At 45.3% G+C, this 17,909-nt stretch overlaps 1 protein-coding gene across 3 annotated transcripts in view; it reads left to right on the forward strand.

The window, feature by feature from the left end:
- The first annotated feature begins 1,839 nt into the window (after positions 1-1,839).
- JHY (junctional cadherin complex regulator) overlaps positions 1,840-17,909 on the forward strand; it is a 60,663-nt gene continuing 44,593 nt past the window's right edge. For 2 of the 3 annotated variants that reach the window (XM_043579657.1, XM_043579659.1), the window contains exons 1-2: positions 2,295-2,559; positions 4,804-5,231. In XM_043579657.1, coding sequence (XP_043435592.1) covers positions 4,897-5,231 — 335 coding nt within the window. In that variant the 5' untranslated portion in view covers positions 2,295-2,559; positions 4,804-4,896. Of the gene's footprint in view, positions 1,931-2,294; positions 2,560-4,803; positions 5,232-17,909 lie in introns of those variants that run through there. The other variant, XM_043579658.1, reaches the window with a different exon arrangement.

Consider the following 17,909-nt stretch of genomic DNA (forward strand, 5'->3'; position numbering starts at 1 on the left):
GGGTGCCTTTCATTATCGATCTCTAACGTGCTGCTTCTAATTTAACATATAGGCGATGGAACCAGACAATTAACCTTGTTAGAGTTATGCCTAGAATGACGGCACTTTCCAGCTACCCGTGAAAATTTCAGTTGCTATTTATTAATAGCCTATATTTTTTATTCTTGAGTGCATCCTGGGCTTAAATAACAAGTGACGTAATCATCCTAGTTATGTGCCAAATAAGAGTATATCTCTATTAAAAGAGCTTATCTACCCTCCATGCAAGGGCTAAATTATCAAGGTATTGGGGATTTTCAGCATTTATTGAGCATCTACTAAGTGTCATGCACAATGCTAGTCCTCGCTCTCCAGGAGCTTACCCTGTAGTAAGGAGGTGACAGAATCATTAACAAGTGACTAATAAGGAATACACTACCATACCTACATAAGGACATGTATAAGGACAAAACCATGCACTTGGGTACCATGGGGCCACAGACCAAGGGCCATTAGTCTAGCATGGGGTTTGTCAACCTCAGCCCTATTTACATTTTGAACTAAGTGGTTTTTTGGTGGTGGAGACCGCCCTACTTGTTGGCAGGTTGTTTGGCTGCATCCCTGGCCTCCAGCCAGTAGATGCCAGAAGCACTCCTGGAAGTCATGACCATAAAAAATGTCTCCAGACACCACTGATGTCCCCGGGAGGACAATACCGCCCAGGATTGAGAACTACCCGGGTCCAAGGGTCATGAGGACAGTGTCAGGGGACTGTCTGAAAATTCTTCCTGTAGGAGAGGAAGCTCACCAAGGTCATGTAACTGAGTAGAAGTTGGTCCAGGAGGGGAGAACTAGTGGAGGATTTTACTGATTTCAGCTCAGGTCATGATCTCACAGCTCATGAGTTTGAGCCCCGAGTTGAGCCCTGTGCTGATGGTGTGGAGCTTGCTTGGGATTCTCTCCCTCCCTCCCTCTCTCTTTTTATCTCTCCCTCCCTCCCTCTCTTAATGTCCCTCCCCTGCTTGTGTTTTCTCTCAAAATAAATAAATTAATTTAAAAAAAAAAACAGTAGGGAGAAGGGATGGACGGAGTGGGGGTGGGGAAGGATGAAAATCACTCCGGCGTTGCTAACCTATCTATATTGATGATTTTTTTGCCTTATCTTTCTCCTTTTTCTTTGTGTTTTGGTGATGGTCAGGTTGACAGCTTAATTCTGAGCAGATGATACACGGAAAAGCACTTTGCAAACCCTGGGAAGTGTCACTCATACACAAAGTATCGCTGGTATTATAATGCACTTTATGGCTTTCCTTGTATGTGCTAATTCTTAGGAATTTGTGAAGAACAGAGTATTGCCGTGCTGCTTATTAAGCCATTGTCTCTCACGCCAACACGCCCCCCCCCCCAGCCTGCTTGCCAGAGCTAACCACAATCCTAACTTTATGAGAATCACTACTTTTTTTTTTTTTAGTTTTCGACACAAACTGTGCATCCATAAATATAGCACAGTTTAGTTTTTCCTCTTTTTAACTTTATAAACAAGATCACACAGTACGTATTTTGGGGGGTTTTCTTCCTCAACATTTTTAAGATCCCTCTCTGCATTGCTCTATTGCATTTGAACGCAGTCATCACAACTGGTCCATCCTTCTCTGCAAGAGCGAGGGGGGGCGCCACCGCGCGAGCGCCCGGCCCCGGCGCTGGCCCCGGCCCCGGCGCTGGCCCCGCCCCCCGGCGCTGGCCCCGCCCCCGGCGCTGGCCCCGCCCCCGGCACCTCGCTAGCTGTGCTCGGGGCTTGGGTCTTGTTGGCTGCGGTCTCCAGGGCAGCACCTGCGACGCGGGCGGGGCGGGGCCGGGCGGGCGGGGCCGGGCGGCGGGAGGGAGGCCGGCTGGTGGCGGCACTGGAGAATGCGGGCTGCGGGGGTCACGGTCTCCGAGGAGCGCTGGGCAGGTGACAAGCGGTTGCCTCCTGAAGGGGGGCGGGGTGCGCGTGCCCGGGAGGGAAATGAGAAGAGCTGAGACTTGGGGGGGGTTGGTGGGGACGGGGACAGCAGGAAACCTCCAGAGGAAACTGGATCAGGACCAGGAGACACCTAAGGAGCCCGTGCTAGACAGCATTTGGGGTCCAGGCGGGAAGGGGGACCGTGACGAGGCAGGGACAAGGGCCCCTGGAAATGCTTCGGTTCCCGACTCCCAGAGCAGCCCTGTCCTCTGTTGACTAAGACCCGTGCAGGGCACGACCCGTCACTTCCCTGATCTTAAACCGCCTTTGCTGCCCAGTCTTGTCCATCAGTGGGGGGGGGGAGGGGGGGGGAAGGCAAATACAGAAAACAAACCGGCCGCCCCGTAGGGGCAGTTTCCAGGCTGTTCCACAAGAGGACAACTTTCTACTTTTCCTCTTAGCCAGAACACGCAGAGTTCCCTTTCACCTACAGAAGGAAATTCCTTCCTCCCTGTATGTGAGACTCAAGGTCTTGAAGAGAACCCTAGGGAACTGGCCGAGTCTCAGCGCCTGGATACCAATGGCGACATCCCAGCCTGTCTTGTTTACTTTGTAACGAGATTTGTCAGCCTCTCTAGGTCAGAAATTCAGTGAAAAACAACTGTGCCACTAGGGAGCCACTTTCATTACGTTTAAAATGCCCGTGTGCTCATTTATTCAAGATACCAGTTTCCCCTCTTTAATCTCACGCCTTTATGAGATCAGGCCTCCACCAAAGCCTGGTGATGTTTGGCTTTGCTCTCTCCCCACTATCCCAGATTTCATTAACAACAAAATTATCTTCTTCCACGGACATTATTTTTTTATTCGTTAAATCTCAGAAACCTTAGCCTATTTCATTTAAGAACTACTGAGGGGACTGAAGGATTTCATGAGCCATTCCAAATTGAAACAGAATGATTATTTTAAGCTTTGTCTATAAGATCCCAAGTACAGAGGCTTAAACTCCGTTCAGTCAAACTCTTAACAGATGTTTATACAAATTTTCCATTAAAATGTTAGTCCTTGGTGGATTTGCTGCTTTCTAAAAACACCCGAGGGGCCCCTGGGTAGCTCTGTCAGGTAAGCCTCCGACTTCAGCTCAGGTTCATGAGTTCAAGCCCCGCCTCGGGCTCTGTGCTGACAGCTCAGAGCCTGGAGCCTGTTTCAGATTCTGAATCTGTCTCTTTCTCTCTCTCCGCTCCTCCCTGCTAGCACTCTGTGTCTCTCTCAAAAATAAACAAACCTTAAAAAAAAACTTTAAAAAATAAAAATAAAAACACCCTGAAGAGCAACAGTTAATCTGCTTATCAATATTGAGCTAACAAGGTAAGGCACACTATGTATTTTTAAAATGAGCTGATACAGCAAACTAGTCTGTACAGTTAAACTGATAATATATTAGGTCTACCCCCTTGGGGGGTTTTGAATTAAAAAGAAAACCACTTCATAATGTATTTAAATCTGAAAGCTGCCTTTTGTCCGTTTTGTTTGTTAAGGTATTTTCCTCTAAGGAGCTGACAACGTTAGCAACCAGATTCCACGTGATTGCAGTGCAAAGAATCCGAATAAGTTCATTTATTTAATTAAAGCTAGCGGTCAGCCAAAATAACAAGAGCCCTTAAAAATGTTACAGGAGGGGCGCCGGGGTGGCTCAGTCGCTTGAGCGTCCGACTTCGGCTCGGGTCATGATCTCGCGGTCTGCGAGTTCGAGCCCCGCGTCGGCCTCTGGGCTGATGGCTCAGAGCCTGGAGCCTGCTTCCGATTCTGTGTTTCCCTCTCTCTCTGCCCCTCCCCCATTCATGCTGTGTCTCTCTCTCTCTCTCAAAAATAAATAAACGTTAAAAAAAAAAAATGTTACAGGAATCTCTGATGGTAAAGTTTCTGTTACCTGACCTACAGGGGGAAAAAAATGGCACAAAGGCGGGGAGAAAGAAGACAGAGCAAAATAGGAATGCTAGGTGGAGATGAAAGGGAGCACAATCCAAAATCATCATCTCCTTTCAATCTGATATGAACTCAGAGCACCCCTTTCCATAAACCGTCTCATGGGTCTTTATGACGGCCCTTTGAGACAGGGAAGGCTCGCCTGGAACCACACACTTAAGAGAGTTAGAAGGGACCCTCGCTGTTACTCAGGCCAATCTCCCACCCACCCAACATTCTCCGGGACAACGTCCCTCTCAGGTAGGTAGATGTCCAGCCTCTGCTAGGAGTCGCTTAGTGGCCGAATGCACAAAGCCTCCAAATATTTTGTTAAACGGTTCTAATCATTGCTTTTTTAGGTATATATACTGACCGGAGGTTGACCTCCATGTGATGGCCACCTAAGTTACACATTCCTACCCAGTAGCAAGCTGGGTACCAACATGTCTCCTAAATGGCAAGACCGGCCAATATAGGTCTACGCACAAAAGCCTTCCCTCTTTACAGTTCCAAAACACATTCTTCCCTTTTTTTTTCTCCTCTACTTTTCAAAAGGTAGACCCTGAACCTGTTTTGTTCTATTCATGAATACTCCTGAACCTGGCATATTTGTATTGGTGCCCTGGGCATTCGAAATAATTAATCATTTAGCTTTTGTCCAGGCGTGTCTGTAACAGGCCCTTGGAAGGCACAGGAAGGAAATTTGATTACTCAGGCTATTTATGAGCTCCACATCAGATGTGTTTCCGTAGAGAGAAAAACACAACAGTTTTTCTAATAGACCTTCCTCCCACAAAAGGGTACAAAAAGGCTGCAGATAACATAACGGAGTTCTACTCAACTTAAACGTTTGAGTAACCCTGGAATTAAAGAGCTTTCAGGAGTCGCCAAGTGACATAAACTTCATTGTTTTTTAGGTGATGCTTGGGTGAACCGCAGCTTTAAATATTCAAGCCAACTGCTCCTATCGAGAACATTTGTATTCATATTCGTAAGTCTATTTTTTCAAGATGAGTCATAGTAAATTAATTCCCAAGCTCTCAGTTCGGTCTCCTGTCCACCACACCAGCTTAAAAGTCCAGTCCACAGAGCCACCTTTTAAGAAAGACTTACACCTGATTTCAAAAGACTCCTTGGAATCCGATTCAGAAAGCTTCACTCAAGAGAGCAAGTCCCAGTCTGGACTTGGAAATCCAACCCAGGACAATATGGAGCCTGACAGCCTGGAGGAGGAAAGCCCTCAACTGGAAAGCCTGAGTGAGACAGAAGAGGAAGCAAGCAGAAGAGCAGCCCAGAAGGACGGCAAGGAGAACCTCCATACCCAGAACGATGGCATATATTCCAGGTAAGGAATTGGCTTGTGTAAGATACCAGTGGGTTCTGAAATGTATTGTTAAATAATTACAAGCAACAGTAAGGACAGGCTAGAGTCACGAACACCTTGTAATGTGTCTGGCACTGGTCCCAAGCAACTAAGGACAGCTCGAAGCCAGTTTTTGCCATGTTTGGTCGGTTGGTTGTTTTTTAACTAAAAAATATGCAAAAGACAAGGACGGGTATTAATAAGGGCTATGCACTCCTTATTTCCTGTCCATATTCCAAGTGCCTCCACTGCTACGACCTGACCTTGGAGAAATTCCAGGAAGCCTGTTATGTAGGAAAGCACCAGGACGTGGAACCAGGTGGTCTTGATTTAGTCCACGCACTGCTATAATTTGGAATAAATCATTTAACTCTTTTGCGACTCATTTTTCTCACGGGTCAAACTGATCTGGCCTGCCTATATCTCCCAGGACGGCTATCAATGTCAGTAAATACATTCTGGGAGTAGAATCCTAGCTACCTCCCGGGGCTTATATAATCGTATAAGGATTTAATTTCTAGAAAACTGTATTTGTGGGGTATTAACATAATGCTATGTGGGAGCTACCAAATAATTTAAGAGAATATAAATGAGTACAGTACTCAGTTTTAAAGAAAAATACCAATTTTCTAACACAGTATGGAAGAAGTTAAAAGCTACTGGTTAGAAAAGAGGTTTTCACAGGGTGATGAAGTATATAGTCCAAAACGAACAGTCTGGGTTCAGATTCTGCCACTTACTAGCTGTGTGACTTGGCCAAGTTCACTTAATCTCCCTGTGCCTCAGTTCCATCATCACTGAAATGGGACAATAGTCCCTTCACGGAGTTTTGAGGTGAAAGTCAATCAATATACACAGAGTGTGTAGAATGAAGTGCTTTGTAAGTTATATAGGTATCAGGGTTTTTTTTTCTAAATGGATAAAATATATTAAAAAAAATTTTTTAGTGTTTGTTTATTTTTGAGAGAAAGACAGAATGTGAGTGGGTTAGGGGCAGAGAGAGAGGAGGACACAGAATCCAAAACAGGCTCCAGGCTCTGAGCTGTCAACGCAGAGCCCGACGCGGGGCTCGAACTCACGAGCTGTGAGATCATGACCTGAGCCGAAGTCGGACGCTCAACCGACTGAGCCACCCAGGCGCCCCTAAATGGGTAAAATATATTGAACAAAGTTTATAGAAGGCCTAGAACTTGGGCAGGCAGGGTTTTGGAAAGAAGGTAAAATTTGACAACAACAGAATTAGAATGAACACGTGACACGTTAAAGCCCCGCTTGGTCCCAGAGGAGCATAGAGAAAGAGGACGGCACAGGGCCCTGATTATAGGGACCACAGTGAATGCAACCAGCCCACCCCCCAGACCGGGCATTGAACATGGAACCCAACAACCAGCCCCAGCAACACCGTCCTAACAAGGGCACCTGCGGGAGCCACAGTGAGGGCCCAGTCCTGAGTCTTTTTCTTCCTTTCTGCTTTCCTTCCTTATTTCTTTCTCTACGGACATCCTGCAGAATCAAGTGCATTTGCTTCTAAGCAGTAAGTGCTGTGACCAAGGTGCAGCCACGGCGCTGGGGGAGAGAGAGGGGCTCAGGGAGGCATCAGCCAGCCAGCCACCCCTGCGTGGCCTGGGTTGGGTACACCACGGGGAGAGAATACAGGCTCTTGGGGACACCTGGGAGATGAAGCCATGTGTAAGGAAGATTATACCATAAGCAGGTGCATCGTGAATTAGAGGGTAAACTCATGATGGACAAAGAGACTACCAAATAGTAACAATTTATAGCCATGACAACAGTATCTCTTTTTAAAGGCCCATCTGTAATTTAATTCTGCATTGCCATCCTGCAAGAAAATGCTGCTATTCCCATTTTATGGATAAGGAAAATGAGGTGAACAGAGATCAAGTAACTTGTTGAACATCATAGTGCTGTGGGAGGATACTTGTGGTTTTGTTCTTGATGTTGATTTAAATTTCGACAAAATTCTGGGGGGCCTGGGCGGCTCAGTCAGTTAAGCATCCGACTCTTAATTTCAGCTCAGGTCATGATCTCATGATGCCTGAGATCAAGGCCCACGTTGTGAAGCCTGCTTGGGATTCTCTCTTCCTCTCTCTCTCCCTCTCTCTCAAAATATTTTTAAAAATATGACAAGAATCCTAATCTACAGATTAACCCTTCTTGCCATATGTGTGTCGTATATTTTTTTAAAGACCTAAAATGTTACAGATAAAGTGTCCTAATTCCCCTTCTCAAACCCATTCCCCCACGTGCCTCCTCAGAGAGAACCAGTATGTACCCTTCCGTGGATGTGTATCCTTCTTAGCAATCCTTTATTCATTTACTGCATAGGTAATTTAGAGAGAGAATGAGAACATGAGTTGACAGGGCCTGTTGACACATTAGACATGGTGACTGAAGGAAGAAGAGAAACCAAAGGTCACTATTAAGGTTCTCGTAACAATAGCCAGCATTTATAGGATGTTTATCATGAGCCCATCCCTGCACTAAACACTTTATGCATATTGTCTCATTTAATCTGTATGCAGCCCTGTTAGGAGATGCTACAATGATCCCCATTTTTTTTTTAATTTTTTTAACGTTTATTTATTTATTTATTTTATTTTATTTTTTTTCAACGTTTATTTATTTTTGGGACAGAGAGAGACAGAGCATGAACGGGGGAGGGGCAGAGAGAGAAGGAGACACAGAATCGGAAACAGGCTCCAGGCTCCGAGCCATCAGCTCAGAGCCCGACACGGGGCTCGAACTCACGGACCGCGAGATTGTGACCTGGCTGAAGTCGGACGCCTAACCGACTGCGCCACCCAGGCGCCCCTAACGTTTATTTATTTTTGAGACAGAGAGAGACAGAGCATGAACAGCGGAGGGTCAGAGAGAGGGAGACACAGAATCTGAAACAGGCTCCAGGCTCTGAGCTGTCAGCACAGAGCCCAATGCGGGGCTTGAACTCACTGACCGCCAGATCATGACCTGAGCCGAAGTCGGCCGCTTAACCGACTGAGCCACCCAGGCGCCCCTGATCCCCATTTTAAAGGCTGCCCACGACGCTTAAAGGGATTGTCATTATATACATTGATTACATCGGCTGAGTGGTAGAGTGGAAAACTCACACAGTCTCTGTGCCTTAAGCCGTGTTTTTATCCTAGCTCTGATGTTAAGAGAGTCAGAGTCTCCTAGGTAATAAATGGTAGTTCTTTGGGGGTTTTTTTCCTCCAGAAACGAGGGCATTGGAAAGGACAGATCTTTGCGGCAGATAGGCATTCTTGTCGGTGCTTTTACAACGGAGAAACCAAAGCAAGGATCCATTAAGTGACCTCATTTCCCCAGTGTTGAGTTTTTCTTCTTTTGAGGCCAGTGCTCAGGAAGCAGACTTTTCTCCCTTGCTCTTTACCCCAGGCCAATGTAAATGCCACTCAATATATTTCAAAATAAAGACCACTACTTATAGAAATCAAAATTATGGTCAGGGCCCTCGTCTTCTGATTCAGAGATCCATGAAGATTGCTGGTTTTTGTAGACTGATTTCATTTCGAAATCTTTAATGACAGACTGTCATCCCCGGGGTTAGAATGGCTTTTAGCCCTAGTAATTGTTTGGCGGTGTAGTGCTCCGTGCACTGAACATTAGGAGGGCCAGTTCTCCACTACAAAGGAAAACAGAACTGAAGCATTTAGCCAAATAATGCCTCAAAAATATTATTCAGGTTAGTTATTGGCCTTTTTCACTTTAGTCCTAGAAACCTTTCCTGTGTGCAGTTGTTGCTTGGCCCTGGGTAGTTTGCTAGCCGTGAAACAGACAAATCGATCCCAGGCTCTCCTATGAAATTCAAGCAGGCTTTCATTTTTGCGAGGTAGACGGTATTCTGGGAACTGTAGTTCAAAAACAATTAGTCAAAGCCGTGCCTTAAAACCATGAAACATCTCTTTCCTCTTGCTGTTATAAGCAACAATTTTAAAAGCTGCCTGACAAATCGCTTGAGCCCCACTCTTCTGTTTTGATGTTCCCAGAACCTCCTCAAAGCAATTACTCTCCTGTACCTCACCAAAGTCAAGCCATAGTTCAATGTATATGGATTAGAGAAAACCTTTTACTTAATGGAAATTGGAGCGGCATTGACTACAGTGAATGAATCGAGAGTGGAGAGAGAGAGAGGATCTCCACGTGATAATCCTTAAACCCCACTCCACAACTAGCCATAGGAAACTCGGCAATGGCAAAGAAAGAGATCAATGTAATTCCTAGAGCATTAGAAATAGCCTCTTCAGTCCTGGGGCCTCTGAAACCTTATATGTTAAAAAAAAAAAAAAAAAAAAAAAAGTCAGGGGGCAGCGGTACCATACCTAGTATATGTATTTAATAAGAATACTTAAATGTAATTAGCTACCATTTGTAGAACTATTTGCTTTATATATACTATCTCATTTATCCTTACGAGAGCCTCTTAGGCACTATTATCCCCATTTTGCAGATAAGGAAGCAAGGCTTTGAGAGTCGTGTAGGTGTATGTCGTTTCTAAGTGGCAGAGCCAGAAATTGAACTGAATGAAAGCTCTCCTAACCAAAGCCTGATCCTCTAATTATCGGTTATCTAGATAGGTGATCAGGGCTGATAGCAAAAATTAAAGCTATAACAATCTCGATACGGACTAAATGGAGGCCAGAGTAAATATGTATGTAAGGTTATACATTTTAGGAAAGTAACACACATTTTTTTCAAGGATACTGTGCCTTTGCAACGCACAAACATTGATCGCACTTTGCTCTGGGCGGCAGGGTCACTGTAGCCTATATGCCGCAGCATGTGTCCCGGGAAACAGAAATGTTTTCATTCATCAAGGCCTGTAGGTGTCTTCTGCATCACCTGGGAATGAAAGCCTTCACCAAAGATCCCATATTCTAATAAACCACCTCATACCAGAAATCACCAGGCAGGAGACAGGCACAATGAGGAATTTTTTTTTAATTTATTTTAATGCTAATTTATGAGAGAGAGAGAGACAGAGTGCAAGCAGGGAAGTGGCAGAGAGAGAGACACAGAATCCGAAGCAGGCTCCAGGCTCCGAGCTGTCAGCACAGAGCCCGAGGTGGGGCTCGAACTCACGTGCCAGGAGATCATGACCTGAGCCGGAGTCACACTCTTAACCAACTGAGCCACCCAGGTGCCCCCCCACACACACAATGAGGAATTCTTACCCTGTAATACTCAAAACTGTCTAAAAGCAAGAAATGGATTCAGTAATAATCTGCATTTTTATCGTGCTGTGGTGTTATAGGATCTTCCCCTCAAATGCTTTCATAGGTATTATTTCTGATTACTAATACAAGAATCAGGTGGAGGGCTTAGAGCAGTACTGAAGAACCAAGAGAGACAGTGGGTAAAGAGAGGCTTGGTAAAAAGCAAAACTGAGTGGGGCACCTGGGTGGCTCAGTCAGTTAAGCATCCGACTTGGGCTCGGGTCATGATCTCATGGCTTGTGGGCTCGAGCCCCACATCGGGCTCTGTGCCGACAGCTCAGAGCCTGGAGCCTGCTTTGCATTCTGTGTCTCCCTCTCTCTCTGCCCCTCCCCTGCTCGTGCTCTGTCTCTCAAAAAATAAATAAATGTTAAAAAAAAAAAAAAGGAGCAAAACTCAGCATTTCATTTCCCCTCAAATTTCCCAGGCTGTTTTGGAGAACACACTGGAAATATTAAGCTGAGGGCAGACTTTCTTTGACAGGTGGTGTAGAGATTCCCGCCCCCCGTTAGTAGAGTAAGGATGACACCCGAGGGCACGTTTAACATGCTAGTGTTACTAAGAACATTGTGAGAGATTCCAGGAGCCCACTCATCCCTATTGGTCTCTAGAGACATTCACCCATGTTCATTTTTATTGACTTTATTGGATAGATTTTCAATTTAAGGACATCGGTTGGCCGACCACTTGAAATATATTACACTGCCTTCCTTACTCCACACAGTATTTGGGGGAGCGGCTACTAGCATTTTTGTTGTTTGTTTCCGATCACGTGGGAGTGGCTGTTATCAGAGAAGTGACTTTCTGCCGTAGGTATTAGTCATTTGTTTTCTTTTCATCCGCTTGTTCAGAAACTCTGCTGTAGTTAAACCTCGGTGCCCTCCCCCGGGAAGGCAGGGTGCCATCACGACGGATGAGCCGTCAGAGACAAAAGTAAAGAATGTGCGTGGGCATAGATTGTGTCCATTAAAGGCAGAGTCCCCGCCAGAAATGCTAACGCCGCAGTGCCCTGGGGTTTAATGCCCTCGGAGACCACCACCAGTTCCTTTCTGGCTTATTTCAAAATTGGGATGCTTACTGTGTTAAATTAGTAAATAGCGAGTTCCGAACCTCACAAAGCAGAATTTAAATTCACATCACCTACAATCCTGTGAGTTTATCAAGATGATTAAGCGGATTATAACCAAGTTACTAAAGGAATGGCTTAATCCATGGCCTTTATTGTATTCATTTTATTTCTACTCCCTGGCAAGTGGGAAAATATAGAAAGCTTTCATTACTATACATTTGGAATATATTGAATTTAAAATGAATGCTTTTTCCAATTCGTTTTTTTTTTTTTAATGTTTATTTTTGAGAGGGAGGGAGGGAGGGGCAGAGAGAGGGTTCCTCGCTGACAGCAGAAAGCCCGATGCGGGCCTCGAACTCATGAACCATGAGGTCTTGCAAACCGTGACATCATGACCTGAGCCAAAGTTGGACGCTTACGCAACCAAGCCACCCAGCCACCCCTCCACCTCTTATGTACATTGGTGAGTTTAGCACAATGGATGCAACCCAATGAATAAAACTGGATTCTTAGAGCTGCAGGGCTCTTAAAGCCCAGCCTATTTTCCTTATCGTCCAAAGGAGGAACCGAGGGCCGAGGGCGGTGAAGAGATTCACCCAAGTGCACCCAGCCGGTCAGTGGCAAAATCTGGACTTGGGACCCAGGTTTCAAGACCTGTCCCTTCCACTGCTTTTCGCACGACGTCACGGCTACCTTGCAGGTACAATGCTGTCAATATCTGGCATCTCAAAGACAGGAAATTCTATCTAAAGAAAGTGTAAGCACCTAGACATTTTATAAATCCAAGGCTCTGCTTCTAAGAAGGCAGCGTTTCTGGAGATTAAAAAGAACATCCAAGACCTGTACGGAAAATTCCTAGTGAGCGCTGTACCTCTCACTGACTGCGAGGAATTGCGTTTCTAAATAGTGGACATACAACATTTTCCTTGTGAAGCTGTAGGGAGGCTTTGTTTCACGTAAGTGATAGAGGTGAGGTACTAGGATTTTACACTGCGATTACAAACACACACTCTTTACAGCATTTATTTTCCTTTAATTCACAGATTGCCCTTGAATCAAGGCTGAACGTGGGGCAAATATCTGGTTATTTTGCCGCCACAGATCTGTGGTCGACAAAGAAGGGACTTTAGTCGGAATTACCCAAATTATCTAATTGCTGTAAATAAAATCCACTCGGTAGCATCCAATCCCTTCTCTTCGGTGTGTTTCTGTAGATAGTGTTTGGCCTTCAGTTCATTAAAGCAACATTCTTCCATTAAAATGTTTAATTTTTTTTTTTTTTTAGCAGAATGCCTACATTAAATGAAATTTCCCGAACTGCAAACAACCTACTTGAAGTACATCCGTATAGTTGTGGCACCATTTTATTTCATATTTGCAGAAGTGATTTTTTAATCCTTTGGATTTATTTCATTTGATTTACTTAAAAGCCATTGATTAAAAGATGAACATGAGCCTAGAATTCAGAAATCCTTGGCAGTGATTGTCAGTTTTATAGTTCCTTAAAGAAGCATTAAAAACTTTACACTTAAACAAAAATTGAATTTGCTGTTCATATGCATAAAAGATTTAATGGCATATAAATTGGGAATAATTGGTCTGTTTAAAAGGATTAAATTAAACCTGAATCAATAATAACATGTGCAGTTTCAATTTAACTGCCTACTTAAAATAAAGTGGCAAATAAATAACTGCTAAATGATTAATAGCAGTGCTTTTATTCACCTCCTCAACAGGCAAAATGGCCAGTTATTGAATATTTTATTATGAGTGCCAAGGATGTTAATTGTGCTAGAAACATGCTCTAATTTTAGTAGGTTTTTTTTGATCGAGTGCTATGCTACATGTGAGGCTCTTCATTAAATGGAGATTTGATTTTATTTTGTTTGGAGTACAGTAAGTCCTCGAATATGGTCCATGAAAGCCAGCGAATATCATGGTGCATGCATATGAGACCACCCTCCCCTGCCTCTCTGCATCCGTGTCTTACCTAGGCATCTGAAGAGGAGACCTTGCATCTGTTGTCTGAACGGTAACAAAAGAGTTGTGTCCGCATTGTCTGCGTAACCTTTCTAGCGAATGCGGAGGAAAAGAAGTGCATGTTTTGTGTGCAGATGATTACCGATGAAGGAGCACTTCACGCTCATTTTGTTCCCGCGTGTTGACCTGGACCACGAGACATAATTGAGCGTCTTTGCACACAAGCCCGCTACAATGGGGATCCTTCAGTATCATGTTCTGTTTCGGCCATTAGATTTGTTTCTGTGAAACAGTACAGCTTCCCATGCCCGTGATTTGGCGAAACGTAACCTTTCATTTGTTTCAACGTAGAGTTTCCATCTAGACGGGGGACCGAGGGGAGACTTTGAGACAGTCGTGGCCGGCGCAAGTGGCACAGCGTAATTAAGGCTCTTAGAAGAGCCACGTTTTCAGATTTAAATCGGCTATGCAAACATCATTAGCGTTTCTCTCCACACGATTGGTTCAAAACCAGTTTTCTCAGCCAAAGCCATCAATTCTTTCTGATTTGTTTCCAAGCCCGTCGTGTGTTCTAGGTTCCACTTATAAACACCAGTCTCTCTGCGGCGTGTGATATAGTTCTACGGGCATTTAGGAATGGAAATTTGTTGAGGCCCAAAAGTACAGTTATTTCTGTAGATCTAAAGTAATTTAATTCTCCCTGTTTTATCTTCCCCCTCATCTTTCAGCAGGTTCTTAAAATACTTCACCACGTGGCTGAAATTTCTTAATCCCATCTCCTAAACTATAGCTCAAAAAGATTGTCCACGGTGCCTAAATCTTGGTTAAAGAAAAAAAAATTGGATTTTTAAAGATAAGTGTTAATCCTTCAAGGCCACTCAGGTGCCACTTAGTGCATCACAAGACAGCCTTATGTTCTGGAAAGAACATAAGCCCCAGGGAGACAAGAATCCCTTGAGATCTATCAGCAGGAAGCACAATACACAACACTGTTATGTCACGGTGACTGTGACACTCAGCAAGCAAAGAACGGTGACAAAGCTCACTGACATAGGCTTTCACAGCTAGCCCTCACTCTTGTGTCAAGGACACAACTACAAGCATTCGTACGTATTAATTCACTTAATCCCCTCAACAGCGCTGTGAGATGGGTGCTGTTCTTATCCGCCTGTTACCGATGAGGAAGCGCAGAGAAGGTAAATAATTGGCCCACGCTCACACGGTTACTGGTGGCATCAGGAATTGTGAATACGGGCAGTCTGATTTGGGCCGCCTGTCCTTAGACGCTCTGCTGTACCATTTCTCAGAACCAAAGTACTCCCTGTCATTATCCAGGCAGGAAAAGCACCACGGAGATGATGTATAACTGAGGAAGGTCTACGGTCGTGACTGCGGGCATAATGCCATTCCCGGCCGATGCTGGGTAAATACAATGACCGCTCTGAGCGCTAGTCTTACTGCAGAGATACAACCAGGGAAACCTTCATATCCTTCATATCCTTCAAACCTTCATATCCTTCATATCCTTCAATCCTCAAAGACTACCTATTTTTTTTTTTTGATAATAATAAGCACCCCTCAGCGTATCGCTTCTTCTGTGAGTTTATCACAGGGTCATAGAAGGATAGACCTGAAACGGACCTTGAGGTGATCATCTAGCAACCGACTCTGGAAAGAAGAGGTTAACACGTTTTCAGTGATAAGCAAGGTTGTGCAGCCCCCCGTTTTAAATACCCATAACATGCTGCATGTTTCTGTACACATCTAACTTCGCCCTTGATTGTGAGAGCTGGCGCAGAAAGCCTGGTTCCTTTCCAGCAGGTAAGATCCACCGGCCCGGTTCTGTTTGCTCACCACGCTCCAATGCCTCCGCACCCGGGGAGCCGCTCGGCGTGTATGTGGACTAACTCGCTAACTCACATGAGGCAGGCCTCGCTCCGTGACCGCCCGCGGGGATAGCTGCACAACACAGGCCACCGACCCCGTGGACAGGAGCCAGGGCAGGCTGCCGCCGTCTCTGTCCCAGCTCCACCACGTGTTCGCTCTGTGACCTTGGCAAAGTGACACAAGCTCTCTGGGCTTCAGCTTCTTCATCTATTAAATGGGGCGCATGAGAGTACTGCCCGCACAGGGTTGTTCTAAGGAAAAAACTGGAGATTCGCCGTGAGCACTCCCCCTCCCTGGCACGCAATAAGTATGCTGCCTTCCCAAAGTCAGCCCGTCACATCCCACCCCGACCGAGTAGCCGAGCAGATCCGCAAAGTGATGCGCCACTCTTAACGGAGTGCAGCAAAGAAGGGGACTCTATCTGTTCGAAACACCAAATACATACGCACACCTCTAGAGACAATCCCTTCCCAAAACTCATCGCCTGGACTGTTCGAAAGTATTCGTGTCTAACACCTCTGTTCTCTAAGTTATTTTTGCTCAGTGAAAGCCAGACTCTCGAGTTCACTGAGGTACACGCAGGCCAGGTTCCTTCGCAGAGTTCACAAAGCCTTTCAAAGACCTCCCCTCTGCTTCGCCCTGAGCTCTCCTCAACCTGCCCTCCGCTGCATCCGTACAGAATCTGTCATCAGGTCCCTCATCACGGCCACTGTAAACTGCCTGTTTCCTGGTCTGTATTCCCCACAAGGCAGGGAACCCATCGCTGTATCCCTGAGCTCAGTAAGTGCTCAGTAAATACCTGTAGAGTCACTGAGTGAGCAAACGAGTGAGGGAAGTTAAATTCTGTGAAACGGAGCAAATGAATGAACAAGGAGAGGTTAAACGTTATGTTTTCCTTTCAATATGTACTGGATACGGGGAAACGGCACCCTTCTTCATGTAAAAAAACAAATTCATGGCTTTACTGAAGATTATATGATTATATTGAAGATATAATCAAGGTACCCCTTCCTCTTTTCGTCCCTAAACCACCGCCGATGAACCCTATGTTTAACTCATTACGAACCAAGCCTTGAAAGCTTTCACTAATTTGGTTCCAGGCAAGAAGCTTTCCTGCATGTTTCGAGTCTGATTTCCTACACTGTTGGGTTTTTAAAAATTAACATCCGATGCCACATTTGTGTTGACTCGAGTATTTTTGAGGCCCAGTTATTTAAGAAACACCCGTTAACTCCTCTGTCCATAGCTCAGGGTGGAGTACTAAGGGCAGAGGTTAGGGAAGGAAGGGTGACACTTAAGTCCCTGTTGCCCAGAACCTTAACTAGGTCGAGAGGCAAAGTTACCACAGTGAAAATAAGCAAATACAAACCCTTAATTATGACATAACTGCCTCATTTTGATGCTTATGCAAGCCCAACAAGTAAACAAAATATAATTTAGCCCTACTTACAGACCAGAGAGACTGGCTCAGAGATGACAGCATTCGATGCACAGATAGGTAAGGACAGACCCAGAACTGTCCAGTCCCAGGCCCAGATTGTGCCCTGCTGCACCACTCCGTGTCCCCGCTACCTGCCCAAAGAGACCCACGGAACCAGGCGAAAGGCAAGGCCACAACACAGTGCGTTCAACGTGACAAGACATCACCCAGGAGAAAGGTCCCCCTCAAAGCCCCAGAGGCACGTAACCCTGTGCTGCCTAGGGGGTGGACTAAGCTGCACAACCGGGTGTCCGGCTTCCCAACTCGGCGCAATCTCCCTTCAGGCATTTTGCTGGAAGAGCGTGTCATTTCGCTTCCCTGGGTGGGGAAAGAAAACCAGCTCCAAGAAGTTCTCCGTCTTAATACGTGAACCCCAAATTCAAAATGACGGTTTAGCAAGGCATGGGAGTTTTGTGGTGTTGCCCTAATTTTTGCCTTACATCGAAGCAAAAGAAATCTATCTAGGTCCACGTTAAGAGAAGTAAATTAGCCGTAGGGGCACCATTAGTCTGTTTACCCAGCATAGAATTACGTCCTCTGTAAACGGGAATATCAAGTAGCATAAAAGCCTAGGTGATTTACATTTTCTTTTTGATTAGAGGATTGCAAGTACTGTACTCAAGGAAGGAAAATCTCCCCCATTTAGCTTTTGAAGATCAAAGGGGCCATTAAATATGCCATATTACCAGCCTTTTTTTTTTTTTTTCTTTTTTGGTTAAGACGGGGAGGTGCTTTACAAATTGAGACTGTCAGGAGGAAAAAAGGGAAGACTTTATTTGGGGTCGTATGCACGGATTATGGACTGGCCCGTGTCCCTAAGGCAGGACCCTACGTTTAACCTTTGGCTGAAACAGGGCTGTCCTACAGCTTAAAGCGCATGCTGACCTGTCTGCTGTTCTGTGTGCATCGATCCGACCAATGAAAAGAACATGAACGGAGGAGGAGTTCGGATTCTCAACATTTGGGGATCTTTCTGTAGCGCGGCTGATAAAAC

This window comes from Prionailurus bengalensis, chromosome D1, assembly GCF_016509475.1.
Source record: "Prionailurus bengalensis isolate Pbe53 chromosome D1, Fcat_Pben_1.1_paternal_pri, whole genome shotgun sequence".
Lineage (NCBI taxonomy): Eukaryota > Metazoa > Chordata > Mammalia > Carnivora > Felidae > Prionailurus > Prionailurus bengalensis.